At 34.2% G+C, this 17642-nt stretch overlaps 1 protein-coding gene and 1 long non-coding RNA gene across 2 annotated transcripts; one reads left to right on the top strand and one right to left on the bottom strand.

The window, feature by feature from the left end:
• Nucleotides 1-1611: 1611 nt before the first annotated feature.
• LOC113326570 lies at nt 1612-2949 on the bottom strand. Its single transcript, XR_003348399.1, has 2 exons — nt 2743-2949; nt 1612-2581 (listed from the first exon to the last, which is right to left on the bottom strand). It is a non-coding gene; the product is annotated as an uncharacterized LOC113326570 (long non-coding RNA).
• Nucleotides 2950-17044: 14095 nt separating this feature from the next.
• On the top strand, nt 17045-17350 carry LOC113326397. Its single transcript, XM_026574137.1, has one exon. It carries the CDS (start codon nt 17045-17047, stop codon nt 17348-17350), a length of 306 nt encoding a protein of 101 aa, XP_026429922.1.
• The last annotated feature ends 292 nt before the right edge of the window (nt 17351-17642 follow it).

Raw genomic sequence — 17642 nt, 5'->3', positions numbered from 1 at the left:
GGGAGGTTAAAAGTACAACAGCTTCCGATTCTCAATAACAAATTTAAAAGAAACCTGTTGAAACTCAATAAAACATAAACACCATGTAAAAAATCAGTATTTCGATTTAGAAATAACCTCTTGAAGCTCCATTTTCTTCTTCGAAAACACTCTAACATTTCTTTCTAACCAAATTGACCAAGATATCATGGCAGGTATCTTAGTCATTCATCCACCGCATGGTTCCATAAGCAAGCTAGCTGAGAATTTACACTAACAACCTTTTTTTTTTTGGTTATGGTTAAGGCCGATCCCTATGAGGACTACTATAAAACTTAGTTTTCCATGTCATGTTACACGGAGAATACATTTCTCTACTACGACATGTAAAAATGGTAAATGTGAATTGAAAAATATATTTAACTGTGTTAGGCGGAATCTTGATAATTGGATTATAACTTGACCTTTATTGACTTTTATCCAGCTATTCGTTTACCATACTCTCTCTTATAGATATCTTGTAATAGTGTAGTTCATTTTAATGCACAATTATGCATTTCTCATGGTATCATTAGTTTTCGATCCTACTATATATATATATATATATATCATCATATTTGATGCCCACAAATTTCAAAACAATCTTTCGGTAGATCATGGAATCAATATCTTTTTTCATACCCTTTTTCATTGTCGATGACCTTTATCAACATAATTTTACTGATTTCCGATCAAATTCAATTTAAGGTTCATCTCTATTTCTTGGTGTATATCATAATTTTTCTCAGATATATATGTTCATGTCCTGATTGGTTTATAGTAGAAGATGGGGAACGACTAATAAGAACACTAATTCTTCTCCAACTGCTCAAGATGGTAATTCTCTTAATTTATACTTACCATTCTCTAACATAAATACATTTCCATAAAGCTAGATTCTTCAAAATAATAATAATTATTATTATTGTTATGGTGTGATCAGTTTTGGTCGATCTTGGTTTCGACGGATTTGTATGGTTATATTAATAATGATTAAATGATGAATAAGAACCAATAAGAGAAATTATGATTAACGATGTTTGAAGCTTTAATTCATACTGAGTTTATTAGTAAAGTTAGAAATTATGGTTACAAGTTGTATTAAGACAACTTTTACTACTTTTGTTTCTGGTGATATATATACCAGGTCTTTCAACAGCAACAAAAATTTAATCTTTTCTTGAAACCAGTTTATGGCAACGATAAGAATGTCGAGAAATCATCTTCATAATTTCAGGAAAGGTGATTTGACAATTCTTATTTACCTACATAATCTTTTTTTTTATTGATTCTTTAGGCGCAATATGCGAGAAAGTCAGTAAGGATGGGATGATTTGATAATGCATGTTTTATATGGGTCAGCAAGAGAGTACGATAATTTTGTGATTTATGCGCACAATAGAGTGGTCTCATTTACATTTACAAAAATTAAACCTAGGATAGTGAATCATAAGCAATGGCTCATCGATCAACGACGAGAGTCTAGTATGGTTTTCAGTGCACACACTATCCCTCATCCTTCCACAGTATGAATGTGAATTCTGGTAACTATTTTGCTGGAAACGGTTGAGGCAAGTCCAAGAGTTCAGGAAGTTATGTCAATTTCAAGAATACGTATAAATTCAATATGGGTGTTTTACAGAATCGTCACACTTTCTTAATTTGTTTTACAAATGATCATACTTTAAATTAGTGATTACAAAAAGATATTTCTCCATCCGACTTGACTGTTTTTGAAAAAACAGTCTGAATTTTGTCTAAAATACCCCTCCTCAGTTGTTGAGGTGATGGTGATGAAGTGGTGATACCGGTGGTGGTGGAGGTAGCTATACCTCAAGAGAAGAAGCCATGAACCCTTGTGTGAATGTGGTGTCACAGATCCTGAACTGGGCTGAATTTCCGGTGCCATTCAAACATCAGCGGCCATTGCACCTGTACCACAACCATTGCATAACCAATTTCCTGCGTTACCAGACCACCAAACACCACTGCACAACAACCATTTCCATCTGAATTGTTGCACCCTCTTGAACCACCGGTTCATAACCATTTCAGTTCAAACCATCTACAACAACTCATATCCTGTCCTAAACATTCATCTATAAATAACAAAAGCAACCAAAGCCTCCAGTTCTTCATCATTTCAAATCACCACTGCAATCAAAAACTACCACAACACCACTGTCTTCAATTCCATTCTCTCAGCAAACCATTGCAATCTCACATACAACACCAATAGTTATACCAATTTCATTACCAGTATGACCTGCAATTTCTGTAGTAAAAGCATCATCATCAGCGCCAGTGCTTCAACCAACTACATCATCAGTTCAAGAATCCACAGCAGCTCCTTCCAACCCATAGAATCCTTACCATCTTTTCCATTACTTCAGCCATCTATTATTCTAAATACCCACCTCACCACCGGCAAACATCACCAGAAAGCAACACCAACACCACTAGCAAGCAACACCAGCACCACCAAATCATTCTTAACCACAACAACAACTCCATCAAAATCATTCTTTACCACAAAATCCGTTCATAATCCTATTCTTCTTCACTGATAAATCAAATTACAAAATCAAATTAAATTAGAGTTTACTGAAAAAACCCATACATATCAAAATTCATACAGAACCCTAACTCTTTTTAACTGATGCAACACCATTTAATTATCGATTCAAAATCACAAAAATAAAATTAGGGTTTCTCAGATCTTACCTCTTTCCACCTCCGATCTTCAATTGCTGTCTTCAAAGAATTAATCACACAATTTCAATCACATCAACAACACACCAAACTGTTAATGGAAACTATCCATTAATGTGTTCATCTCCTTCTATCAATGCTTTTTTTTTTTTTTGTAGATGGAGTTGCAGAGCAAGAGAAAGAGAGACAGAGAGAACAACGACGCAAATAGGAGCAAATAGGAGAGAACGAATTAGGTTTTTGCTTTTTCTTTCAATTTGAGGGATAAGAAAGTAATTCCAACACCTGAGTTAACTCTGACGCGTGACACAACGCTGCAGTTAGGTGTCCAGTGATTAGTCTGCAAATACTTTGTAACAGTGTGATTCACTTGTAACACCTTAGTAATTCTCAAGAGGGTACTCCTTGTAATGGCAATGGAAATGGTAGAAGAGATTTTTCTCTGGTAAAATGTCATATTCATAGAAAGAGAGAAAATTATGCTAGTAAATGTTATTTCAGGTATCACCCCTACATTCAACAGATTTACTACTACAAGTGGTGTAGAAAATGTTGTTCAACAACATGCCTTTACTACTTTGAGTGAATATACTTCGTCTCTGATTCTTCTATACGTCAAAAATAGCTTTCTGATTCTGATGCAACAACATATATGTCTGGAGATGAAGCTCTTCTGGAAATGACTTTTATCTTTCAAGGCAAAAAGAAGGTGCAAGTTAGTGGAGGAAAGTCTCTAGTATTAGTTCCTGATATAAAGCTTACTTTATTTTTAGTAGCAAAGTTTACTAAGTATAATTCTTGTTACTTTAGGTTTGATCTATATGGGTATGAGAAAAGATATTTATTTTCAGATATCTTGCTTGCTCATGAAATAATAATTAATAACTTGTATTTTACATAATATTGTTCTGCCTTACCTAATACTCAATATGGGTATAAGAAAAGATATTTATTTTCAGATATTTTGCTTGCTCATGAAATAATAGTTAATAACTTGTATTTTATATAATATTGTTCTGCCTTACCTAATACTCAAATTTATTTATCTACAACATTACCTGCTTCTCCTCGAGTATGACATGATAGATTAGGACATCCATGTAAACAAAAAAAAAAGCTTCATTTTGCAAAACAAATTGTTTTGACTTCTACACATTCTTCGACTCTGTGTCATCTTTGTCAACTTGCTAAAAACAAAATTGTCATTATAATTATTAAATTATCATGAGAAGAAGCCACTTTCTTTGAGTTATTAAATTATCATGAGAAGAAGCCACTTTCTTTGGTTTATGGTGATATATAGGGTCTTATTATTCCCTCTTTGAATGGTGATATGTATTATATTGTGTTTGCGGACGAGTTTATCATATTTCATTGGATTTATCCATCGTAGCTATAGGAAGATGTTGTACAATATTTTACACATTTTAAATATTAGACAAAAATTGTTTTTTAACTAACTTTTCAAGTTGATGGTGCAACAAAACTCGTAAAAGGTCCTCTCAAGGTATAACTTGAATCAAGTGGTATTCTTATTAGAATATCTTTTTCTCAAACCCAATAAAAAAATGGCCTAGACGAAAGAAAGTATAAATATTATTGATATGGGTAATGCTCTTCTATTTAGTACTTCTTGTCGAAAAGAAATACTGTATGATGTTTTTCTCACTGCGATTTATCTCATAAACAAGACATCGATATTGAATTATAAATCTTATTTTGAGGTCTTGTTTGGTATACCTCCAGATTATTCTTACCAAAAAAAAAATCGGTACTGCCATTTGTCTTATTTAGCTCAGTCAAGAGCCGATAAACTTTTTCCTAATGAAATCATTGGTTACAGTCCATGAGGGTTGTAGATATTACAATCATGAGCCTAAAAAGACTTATATTTTAGGCATGTAGTTTTTGATGAGTCTCAGTTCTATTTTTAAAATTATGTGTCTGACTCAAATCCAAATTCTTCCTTTATTACTAAAATTACACTTACATCTTAGTCTGATCCTACTAGTACTATAGTTACTAGAGATCAAGAGGCATTTCAAAGTGGAAAATATTTCCAGATCATATCTCTCATGCGTTAGTTTAAAATATAATTGCTCAAGCTTATACATCATTATTGACTATTGTTGTTGAGCCTAAGACATTCAAAATAATAGTTAAAAATTCTAAATTGCAATTGTCTACAATTTTACTAGGAAATGAAATATAGGATACTGTAGCTCATGAATCTCACATTAACATATTAAGATTTAAGTGGGTGTATAAGATAAAACAAAAGTCGGATGGTACAATAGATAAATCTTAATAAGAATGTTAGCCAAGTGGTTAAGTCTGCAACAATCAAAGTTGTTGCTTGTATTTGGAAGATAAGAAAATTAAATGCGCATAATGCTTTTTTACATGGGTAATTAGATGAACATGTATGTATGTTATAACCACAGGGTTCTGTTGATCCTGATTATCCTCCTAAATATGTTTATCATTTTGAGAAAAATTTATATGGTTTGAAACAAGCTCTAAGAGCTTGGTTTGTTTTAGGTTCAACTCTTTTCTTATTACTTTTGGGTTCAAGAAATCAATTCAAATAATTTTGTATGCACATATATATATATATTTACTTATAAGAATGGTGTACTTGTCTTATTGTTATATGCAGATGACACACTCTTAGCTGGTAACTCTTCTGCTATGATCGATGATTTTATTGCTTCTTTAAAGGAAGAGTTTGCTATAAATGAATTAGGACATTTAGGATATTTTATTGGAATTGAAGCTGGTAGGAACTCTCCTTCTATTGTGTCGACACAAAAGAAGTACGTTAGAGTTGTTAACTAAAGATGATTATGTTAGACAACAACCTTGTGATAATCTTGTTACTAAAGCTGCTAGAATCTAAATTCACAATAGAATATGCTAGTTGATCCTAGTGAGTACATGCAGAATAATTGTAGGTGGTTTGGAATGATTAACTATTACAAGAACGGATATATGTTTTGGGGTAAACCACATTTTCCAGTTCGTCAATTCACCAACATATATCCATTTGCAACTTAAGAGATTTCTGAGGTATTTGAAGGGAACTGTTGGACTGGGTATATTACTTTGAAAATTGAAAAAGGATGATTTCCATAGTTTGAGAGCCTTTACAGACTCACATTGGGCAGGTTTTCCAAGTACAAGGATCAGATCAACATCAGGATATGTAGTTATTTTAGGTTCAAGTTTAGTTTTTTGGTCTTCTAAAAAGCAAGAATATGTATCCAAGTCATCAATTGAAGTTCAGCACGAGTGTTTGTTTGTTGCTGCTGCAGAGTTACAATGGCTTGCTTCATTATTGTCTTAGTTACATATTTCTATTAAAATTCAGTTTTTACTCTTATGTGATAACACAAGTGCTTTATCCTTACCTATTTTTCATGATATGACAAAGCACGTAAAGATTCAGTATCATGCTGTCTGGGAAGTGGTGGATAAAGGTTATTCAAGCTACAACATGTGTTAAGTAAAGGCCAATTGGATGAAATATTCACAAAAGGATTGTATTAACCTACATTCTCTAGACTTTTGTTGCATATAATGAGCTTTATATCAAAACCTCGAGCTTCAGTGCCTTAGTTCATTGGTTTGTATTTTCCCTCTCTTTTCTTAAATAAAGTGTTTTTCTTTTTGTTCTTTGTTTTCTCAAAATGTACCTAGTATGTTTGCCAGAATCATCCTGACATTGTGCATCATGTTTCTGTAGAAAAAAAATTTATTACAAAAAGAGCATCAATCCTATATGGTCTAAACATCAGAAAATTGGTAATCTCGCGTTGGATATGCTTTGAGAGCAGGCATCATAAAACACAAAGTGTAATTGGAGATGAATGTATAACTAATTATTTTTAAATCGAAACCTCTATGATAAAAAGAAAATATACTTCCTCCGTTTTAAGAAAAATGATACTTTGACCTTTTTAATTTAATATATTTTTAGGAAGAAATACAAAAAAGTACTTTTTCAAAAACTAACTGGAGCGAGCATATAACTAGGTTAGACTCACAGTTGATCTTAATTTTCAAGGGGTCGTTGTAGATGTTACAAGCAATATCCAATATTTGTGCAAAATGCAATTTTACTAGAGCAGTACTGCTACATTCACAAGGTAAAACCTCTTAAGATTTTTTTTATATATTCGCATCTTATCGGGAAAGTGGTGTCAATCAGAAACGAAATCCATGGCAATGTGATCCCAATTTTAAGCTTTCGACCAAAGCATCTAGACACGAGACTTCTAACAATATTTTTCTTGGTCAATCTGGTATTATTGTTTAGAGAATCGGATAAGATTTCAATCATCACCAACACCATTAATTGTCCTTTACCTTAGAAAAAACAATACCATTGGGATTTCATATCCTTGACTTCCAAATCACGTGCCTTACTACGGCATTGTTCCCTTTCTTGATTAATATATGTCCCTGTGACATTTCACTTGATAACTACATTTCTTCTAACACAATATTGTTGTATTATTTTTTTTTAGGGCAAATCAATAAACTAGCCAGTTTCCATCCATATATTTAGTAACCTGGCTAAATTGGGGCCTATACCACTTAATTGGGGTCTATAACTAGATAACAAAAAAGGTCACTAGAAATCACTTTACACCTCCCCTTATCAAAATAATTACCAAACTACCTATTTTATCCCTGATTAATTAGCACTAATTAACGGTATTAGGGGTTAATTTTGTTTTGGATGTGAGATTAACTAATGTTAGAGAGTTCATCAAAACATCAAATTTTTATTTTTTTCATAAACAGTACCCATAATCGGTTTACGTTCATTAACTTGTAAACCGATTCTGGATTGGTGTTTACGAATTAACAGAGGACATCCATAATCGGTTAACGTTGACATGTTTTATAACCCGATTTAGAGAATCGGATTTTACTTATGACATATATAAACCGATTGTTTCCTTTCATTACTAATTTTCATTCATTGCATTATTATTGTAAGATGCATTTAGCACATGCATCAAGCCTTTAAACCCCTAGGCGACCCTAGTGGACGAGTTATAGTCTCGTGAGGGTTTACATAGAGGTCTACCCACAAAAACTGTACAAAAACTTGTAAATCCATCAATCTTCCTCCGATGAAGACGATACAACATCCAAATAGCCCGGGTTATCCTCCGGGATTCTATCTGCCAAGAAGTGATAGCTTGCATCAAAGGAGAATGCTTCCCCCTTTACTTCCAAGTAGCGCACTTTCACGACTTCGTTCTACAAAAACACAAAAACAAGCTTACATTTGTTAGTGGTGTTTCGTTGGAAGATAACACAACATGGGGTACGTAAAAAAAGCCACAAAATTACTTACAAATTGTGCAATGGACAAGGTGAAGGGGCGAGTGTTAAAAATCCGAGGTTGGAGAGCTAAAAAGGCAAGTATCGCATTTTCGATGACTAGGTGCCTACCATGGAGTTGTTGAACACTTCTTGCATTAGGATTCCCAAATTCTTGGCTAAATTTTTTGTGTACTTTAGACCAAAAGGTTGTTGAATCCTCCCTTTCGGAGGATTGACGTCTAAGTTGATTTTCCGCATACCATGCTTTCGTGATTGCCTAATCTTCCGCGGAGTCGAATGATGCCATTTTTTGTATGTATATGTATGATATGAGTAGTTGTAGAGTATATAGAGTGATGGGGAATAAAAAATGATCAATTTTGGGGCAAATGGGGTCCAAGGGTGAGGTCTCTATTTATAGAGAAAGTCCCAAACGGCTATTTTTTTGAAAAACGTGAAATAATTTGAAATAATCGGTCTTTTAAAAGGACTGTAAACCCCGATTGTGTTTGTATGCAACAAGGAATCAAACATTCTTGCGACCAACGTAAACCGATTAAAAACATTTTAATTTACCGACACTAATCGGTTTATATATATTCATATGTGAACCGACTCTAGCTTGGCTTAACAACATCCAGGAAGAATCGCTTGCACAATCGGTTTATGTTGACATATCGAGTAAACCGATTGTTGGCATGTCAGTCTAGAATCAATTTAAACATTAGGTGCATTAAGTTCAACACAAGATCATGCAAAATTAAAACACCAACCACGCAAATATCATCCAAAATACAAACATCAACCATCCCAAAAGACTTAAAACAACCACAAGTATTGTAAACTTAAAGTTTTAGTATTTAAAAGTTAAACTTAAAAACTTAAGGAGCACCAGGAGCATTTGTAGCAGCAACAACATCAGAAGCAGCATCACCACCACTAGCACCAGCATCTGGAGCAGCTGCAGCAGCAGCATCATCAAGAGCAGCAGCTTCTGCATCATCCAATGGCTATACATTCAGCCATTTCTTCAAACATACCTTCCAACTCAAGGTGGTGATCCCTCTCAGCTGAAATAATATTTCTCCTCATCCTAGCGAACCTCATGACCTCAACAAGCTCTTCCAGTGCAAGCATATCAATCAATGCGAGGGATTGTTCAAGACGGGTCTCAGCTCCGAAAGAAAACTTATATAGGATTCTCTCTGGCACTCTTTGTGGTTTCCTCAGAACATCCTCCAAGGTTACCTCTCGACTGTAAAATGCTAGGTGTGTGAAGTCCATTTAACACAAAAAAAAAAAAAAAAAAAAAAAAAAAACAAGTAAGAAATTGGTACATATAGAAACATAAGTAATCCGATTCTGAAGAGACTAAAAGAATCGGGTTATGTGGTACATGTATAAAACCCGATTGTGAAGGAAGATGAAGAGACTATAGTAACCGGATTATACATATTACATATATAAACCGATTCTAGTGATGTATTTTTATATTTCATTTCTACCCCAGAATCGGGTTATGTTAATCATCATGTAAACCGATTACTGTGCATGCTCTTCATGGACGAAAACCCAGAATCGGTTTGTTCGATAGGTCAATAAAAAACCCATTTCGGGTGTAATCAGAATTTTGATTTGTCAAAAACGAAGATTTAAACATGTAAATCAACAAGATATGAAGAATCATAGATTGGGTTAATGGAGATTTACCTTTTTCATGTGTGGATCGAAGATTCGTTGGAGAAGAAGATGAAAACTAGGGTTTTGAGAATTTGTAAAGATTATGATGGAAATAGAAAGTTTTTTTAGGTTTAGGTTTTTTTGTTTTTGTATTTACTGAAAATAGAAAGATTAGAATTTATAGGAGAGAGTTTTAGGAATTAATATGGGGTAAATTAGTATTTCTTAAAAGTTTGGGTGCCTATAGTAATTCGGTGGTGTAGGAAAGAAAATTTGATAGGCCCCAATTTAGCCGGGTTTAATAAACCGGCCAAAAAATTTAAAACTTTCATAAAATGGCCTTTCGTTAATTATTGCATTTGGTCCCACCAAATTGGTCCAACAGGTGGGCTTAGTCAATTTTTGTGCCCTAAATTACTACCATATCCTTAATATTCTCTTTCTCATGCGGCAATGGGTGTTCTTCAATGATTGTTCTTACATGATAACTCGATTGATTCGTACCCAAACCATTCCCGTTTCTTCACCGACCATTTAACATCAACCATCTCTTATTCTCTGTTCCTCCAACTCTTTCTTCGACCACCAACAATACTCTCGATTGGGATAAAAAGGTAACGGTAAGCTTTCAATCCAGTATTTCTTTCTACCGACTCAAGTCTTTTGTCTGGGAATCGAATTAAACTCTAAAGGATTTGATCATGGTGATAACAAAAACCACCGAAGTTGGAACAATTTTTTTTTTTTGAAATAGGAACTGATTAGGGTTTGTTTCTATTGATTTCAATGATTATTCTTTCCGGGTTTCTAAGTTTGCTGGTTTATGTTGTGATTGAACAATTGATTAATGAATAATTGAAATCTGATTAATTTGATTAAGTTTTTCAATTGGGTTTTTATTAATTGTTAATTTGTCTCTCCTGTTTGCATTTTATCAGTTAGGGTTCATAATTGTTCGTTTCTCTGATAACCTTGTTTTTTTTTCTTTAATTAAGATAGGTTAATTCGAGAGATGTATATAAATTTTGGTAATGATTCGTTGAATTTGATTGGATTTCAATAATTTGTTAGGATTTCATGGGAATGAAAAATCACAGGAGAAGAACAAAAGAAGATGAGCCGACTCACGAGTTGACTAAGCTGTAAAAGGTCTACAATATCCTTGAGTCGTGTTAAATTAACTGCCGTTACTGTTTTTTTAAATAAAACGGGGCGGAAAAGTCTAACTCGACCATTTTATAAAAGAATTCAAAAAAACGGTCACTTTCTTAATTATATGTCAAAAAGGTGACCACTTTATTAAAAAGCCCTTGTTTTTATTTATGTTCCCGCCATAAATCCAAAATATAAGACTTCTCTTTTAATTTCTCTCTTCCGATTATCAAACTTCTGTTCGGCTTGGACATATTGATAGTGGGTTTACTGGCATTATCTTTACGGCGTGAAAATGTCAGTGTAAGATCTCCATCTAGCTTCAGTTTTCATTGTCTTTACTACCACATAGTTGCTCTTCTTCTTCTTCTTCGTTTATTTATTTACTGGCACCACTGGCTTGGTGCATAATTCTTTTTCTATAATGAGAAACTGACTTAACTGCCTAACATAACTAGAACAGTTCATTATATACTGTTTTAGTTCTAGTTATTACTGACTGTTAAGCAACAACAATAGTAGTTGAATACTCATAATGGATCGAGTTTGGTAATTGTTGGTGGTTTAATACTACTGTTTCCTTCTGCACTTAGTAGTACGTGATGATGTGAGTGTATACGAATATATTGGACCATCCATGTTTATTTTGTAGGTGGGCAGTACTCTTGACCTTGTTCTTTATATAGACAGATAGGTCCTCCCTTGCTAAGGGAATTCACCACCTTTTATAGACATGGAATTCGTCAACTGCCTGCCTACTTTACCAAGGCCATGCCCATGCATACTATATCCACCATGGAACCATCAACCATCACTTAGATTATTAGAACTACACACCAACTTTTTTTGTTGTGGTTAACGCCTAACAGTCTTTGTGAATATTAATATACTAGATAGATATCTAGATGTTTGTGTTGTTGATAAGCAAATGACAGCCTTTTTTTTTTGGTGTTGTAGGTTTTTTCTCAGCTGTTCCACTGGTAGGAAAACCTGAGGGGAAGATTTTTTGTTTTGGTGAGCGCATTAGTGGAGACTTGTCTAGTAGCTATAATGCAATACTAGACCGATCAATACACTAGTGGCGAAAATGAAGTTCATTGCTTCACAAGCCCTAGTACTTAAGATCTTGCAAGAATTAGAATGCAACACAATGGCCTTGTTACAGCACAGCTTAGTTATTGGCATCTTTCACAATGGCCTTAATTATTTGTCATGTACAGACGATAATAATGAGATGATCAAGAATGAGTAGGGTGAGAATGAGAAGTCGACCACTTATACTAGTACTAATGCCATTCACATGCAAGCATTCATACACAAAGAAGAAGAAGAAATGAAAAAAAAAAACATCGTTCTCTTCTATACTCTCAGTTATCATTAGAGTTTCACATTCTTGTCTTCCATATCACGTGGCTTATTATGGCATTATACTCCCTTCATGATCACCGGTACCATTACCATTTTATTTGACAACTACATTTCTTCTAACAAAGACTTTGTTGTACTCTTTTTGTGTTTCCAGGAATCCAAATTACCACAGAAATTGGATGGATCATTTAAAAGTTAATCAATTCTAAGTTCCAAAATGTAAGTATATTAAGATAGTATCATCTTTTTTAGATCAGACAAGAGATTATGTTAAGAGCAAAAAATTCGGAAAATGGGTCATTTGTTCAAATGTTTTTAAAATATGGTTCTAATGGACAAGTAAAAAAATAGCAGGGATGAAACTGGATGCATCCTGATGTAAATTAAAACAGTATCAAATTTTACATGTCTTTTTCATCCAAAAATTGTCGTTATTGGATTAATTGACCAATTTTGTGCAAAAAATTTAAGAAAATATGCACATGATTAACATGCCACCAAGACGTAAAATACAACCAGAAAATTAAGTACAATAGGGATCCCAACTAAAGATTGAAAATCATTTTAAAACTTCTCTAGTATCTCCGGTATAACCTGCTATTTCAAGATCACTTACTACTGTTGAGGAATCCGCCGACTCATTATCTGTTCCAGGAAGCCAAGTAACAACACTTCTTTTAGAAAAAAATGAATAGGATTTTCTTTTTCTTTTTTTTGAAAGTGAAATAAATAGGATTTTACTGTGGCTCTACATGTACTAGATTCCATATAAAAATATTTATCTCTGAATCTAGTGAAGATGATTGTTTTGTTTTATATGTATTTGGGTAATTCCCTGTAATTTAATAGGTTGGAACAATTGTGGGAGTTATGTGGATATCAATATACCAACCTTGCAAAAAAAAAAAACAATACAAGTAGGGTTTTATATTCTTGCCTTTCAAATCACGTGCCTTTATTGTGGCATTGTTCCCTTTCTATGATCGATATTATCAACTATGTTCCTATGCCATTTCATTTGATGGCTACATTTCTTCTAACAAAAAATTTGTTGTATTGTTTTTGTGTTTCTATAAACTTCTATAAATCCAAAAATATGAAATATTTGACAGGCTCATTGTAGAGATATTCAATTCTAAATTCCAAAATGCATGTAAATCAAACTACAAAGAATATCCATATACACGTTATTATCCAAAAACAATCGGCTTACCAGAAAAAATCTCCGGATACTTTTCATGGTTCAATTTCGACCTACAATTGTCTATTAAAACAGACTCTGTTAGCACATTATTTTTTTAACAACTTAACACTACATTTTTAAAATTTTCACTCAAAAAAACTAAAAAATATTCTCGACGGATGTATAATCACCTGCAAACATCGCTTACTTAAATTGGTTATTTTTTGGATAATATTTTAAAAGGGATAATAAAGGCCTTACCAATCCAAAAGAGGGGGGACACAACACACTACACCAGGGGATGGATCCAAACAGCAATACGCAACACTGGCCAATGCTATTAAGATCTCTCTGCTATAAAGATAATGGGGTCGTCCTACCATTAACTTAAGGCTCAGGAAGTGGTGTACAAAATGAAGGACCCTATTGATACTGACCTTAACTTTTGATTTTATGAATCTTGTAGGGTTAGTGGTTTCTAGCTAAAGGACATTATTATTCCTACATGCACTCAGGACAATTCAAGTTTCAATCTCAGTCGTTCATCCATAATACTATCTGGCCCGGTCACGTGATTGTTTTGTCCTTCCTTGGACCTCTTCACCACTTAAGTCCTACCTCTCGACCGCCCACCGGTGAGGATGGCAACCGGTGCTTAACTGCTCATCTGTCTATTGGAATTTTGTCAAATTATGTGTGAGGCAGCTATTCAAGGTCATCAAATTCCACGAAAAATACTGATTAAGCAGATCCAACGCTGAAAATTGTTTTGTTTTATATATATCCGGTAATTCCTATAACAACCTTAACATAGTGTTTATCACTTAACGTTGTACTTTTTTTTTTTTTTTGAGAACTCCAATAATGTAATAAAAATTCAAATATTTGGAATATAATAATTCAACCTTTTGAAAACATTTGTAAATTTGAATAAATAATTTGGTGGTGCTATTCAGCTCTCTGTTCTTCACCTCCCTACTCTATTCCCTCCAATCTAAACCCCACATCTAGAAAATGATGAACCCCATTTGTACCTGAATGTTATTCAAATCCTAAATGTGGGGTGCAGATCGGAGGGAGCAGAGTAGGGAGGTGAATAGCATTTCCGTAAATAATTGTGCCAAATATGATTTTTGGATTATATGCTTATTATGCCCGTTCTCAACCTTCCTAAATGCACCCACATTTTACACATTGTTCACTAGCTAAGTACACCTAAAAGGCTGAACCCAATAATTCAAAACAAACAAGTTTAAACAAAAAAAGAGGCAAATTCAAATACTTCTTACATTTTTAAGAGGTAGGATCCGTGGACTCTCTTAGATGGACAAGGTCAGATAAGATTTGCACCATTTTCTCCGCAAAATCCAAATGACAATGAATTTAAGTGTAATATTTTGATGATATGTTTCTCTTATAAGACTTTACATTCTTACAAAAAAAAATGAACGCAATTCGAGATGTATAAAACGTCCATCTACCCCTTTGAATATCAGCCTTTCAAAGTTATCGGTTGAAATTAAGATCGGTAGATGGTGAGGTTTCCTCTTATTTTGATAATAAGAGGAACATATTATCAAAATATTACACTTAAATTTATTGTCATTTGGGTTTTGCGGAAAAAATGATGCAAATCATGTATGACCTTGTCCATCTAAGAGTGTCCATGGATCCTCCCTCGTTAAGTTAACATCGTAAACATTAATCACTAACAGCTAAGTACACCTAAAAGGCTAAACACAATTATTCAAAATAATCAAGTTTAAACAAAAAGAGAGGGAAATTCAAATGAGACTAGTTTAGGTGGCAGGCAAATTATATTTTACAGGCGTAAATCAATGGTTGCTTTATTATATTCAGGGTCCCCAACAATTTATGATTATTGAAGTGTCAAATTGTCACAAATAGTAATTGCTCTCTAAGAGCGTCCACAATGGACGACTAAACCCAAATATTTCGTCCAGTGGATAGGCGTAGTGGGGCGGACCATCGATCAAAATTTGATCAAAAACTAAAACCCAGACCAGATTTGGTCGGCGACCAAGACCAAACCCAAATATAGTCGGGCGTTTATATAATGTACGCCCGCATCACAGGCGTATGTATAGTCCACGCACGGACACGAGCGTTTATAAACCTTACGCCTGATGTAAGGGCGTTTATAAAGAGTTCTCCTGTGCCAGACGAACTTTATATGTACGCCTCATCGGGCGTACATATAGTTAACGTCCCTTAGTTGGGCGTTGATATACTTTGATCCACTACCTTAATTTGAGATACATCACATGGGGCGGGCTTTATACCTCCGCCCCATTTTATTTTTTTTTGTTTGAATTCCCTCGAGCGTAATCTTTATTAACGCCTGATTTCAGGCGTAATCTTTACAAACGCCCCATTTCAGGCGTTATCTTTATCAACGCCTGATTCCAGGCGTAAACTTTACCAACGCTCGATGTCCAGGCGAACTTTATATCAACGCGCGACCAAATTTACTCTTCTCCCTCTACGCCACACGACGGACTAAACCCGAATTTGATCTTTTTTTTTAGTCTTTGATCTTTGGTTTTGGTCGCACCACTGCAGTTGCTCTAAGCCTATATTCTCTTTCAAATATGAGAACAGGTGAGAGGCAAATATTTCTCCTAGTAGAATGTAAAAATATTGGGTTAAAACAGAAGATTTAGAGGTTATAAATTTAAAATCACAACTCATGAGGTAAATTTGGGTGATAAAAGATGATTTTGAACGTTAAAAAATTTGAGGGCAAGGAGCAACTTCCAAGTCACCAAGCAAGATTCCAGTTACAACGTACAGTATATTTAGTTTATGGAAATACTGAATCCCATACGAAAACTGTAAAATTTACGAGAAAATATCTGACATATCTAGATGGTATGTTGAGAATTTTTGAAAGATCGATTTGTTTACCATAGCCACGTTCATTACCAATTGTTGTACAAATGTCCCTCTAAAAAGATAAAAATTAGTGTCGTGTCACTCATGGTAGAACATTTTTTTTTACCAAACATTCAAATTTTTCGAAAACCAAAAAAAGAGAATAAATTTCATCATTATAGTACCCACTCTTTTATTAAAAACAGTGTGTTTCTTGCTTAAAACAAAAGTTAATAAAGATAACCGTTACATTTTTTTTTCTTTGTACACCAACTCAAAATTTTCACCCCTCTATAAAATTTCAAATTTCACACTCAAAATCTCCAAGAAAACTAAATCAAACCCATTTCTCATTTCATCACTACCAAGAATTCTCTAATGGCTTCATCATCTTCTTCTAGACTAAGGAGTTCTTCATCTTTCCCAAACCTTCTCTTCACATTTCTAAACTTCATTCTCTTCATGCTCTCTGCATCTTCAATTGTCCCAATTTTCCTACTCAGAAACCCACCAACGACATTCGGTTGTGCAATTTTCTCCATTTCTTGTCTTTCCCTTCTCTCATCTCTTGTGGGTTTCTACTCTCAACTCACACAATGTTGTTTCGTGACTCATATTACGCTTATCCTCGCTTCGGTTACCGGTCAAGTGTTCGGATTCTTAGCTTTGTTTACCCGAGAAAAATCGAGTCTGAAAATGTTGCATTCGCAGAGAGATCCTAAAGAGCAGATGGTTTTGATTAGACTGGAGTGTGGGACTTTGATTGGTATGTTTATGATGCAGTTGTGTGTGTTGGTTCTGACTTGTGCTGTTCATAATTGTTGGGTTAGAGAGTATGAAGGGTTGGAAGCCGTGGAGATGAAGAGGAGATGGAAGATTGCTAGAGTTCAGGAGGAATCACTGGCTAATGCAACTAAACTTGGAGAGATTAAAGAGACAGAATTTGATGAGAAGATGAAGAACAAGTATGGCAAGTGGGTGAAAACAGATTTTGAAGGCTAGATGACTGTGAATTTTCCCGGAGTTAAACATGATAGTTTACAGGGTTTTTAAGTGTTTGTGCCTGCATGCTCTCGAGAGATTACAGTTCAGTAGTGTTATTATTATGCGTGAAGTTTGAATTTTGTATTTCTAAACCAATCTGAAATCTATAATATAATATCTGGCGAGTTTCATCAATTGTCAGGTCTTCAACTCATAACCAGGAAGAAATTGTTTATGGACCTGATCAAAATCGAACCATTGCCACTAATTTCAAATTGTTGAGATCGTCTAATCAATGGCGATACACACG

Source organism: Papaver somniferum, unplaced genomic scaffold (genome assembly GCF_003573695.1).
Source record: "Papaver somniferum cultivar HN1 unplaced genomic scaffold, ASM357369v1 unplaced-scaffold_10, whole genome shotgun sequence".
NCBI classification, from domain to species: domain Eukaryota; kingdom Viridiplantae; phylum Streptophyta; class Magnoliopsida; order Ranunculales; family Papaveraceae; genus Papaver; species Papaver somniferum.
This window is presented reverse-complemented; position numbering and strand designations above follow the sequence as displayed.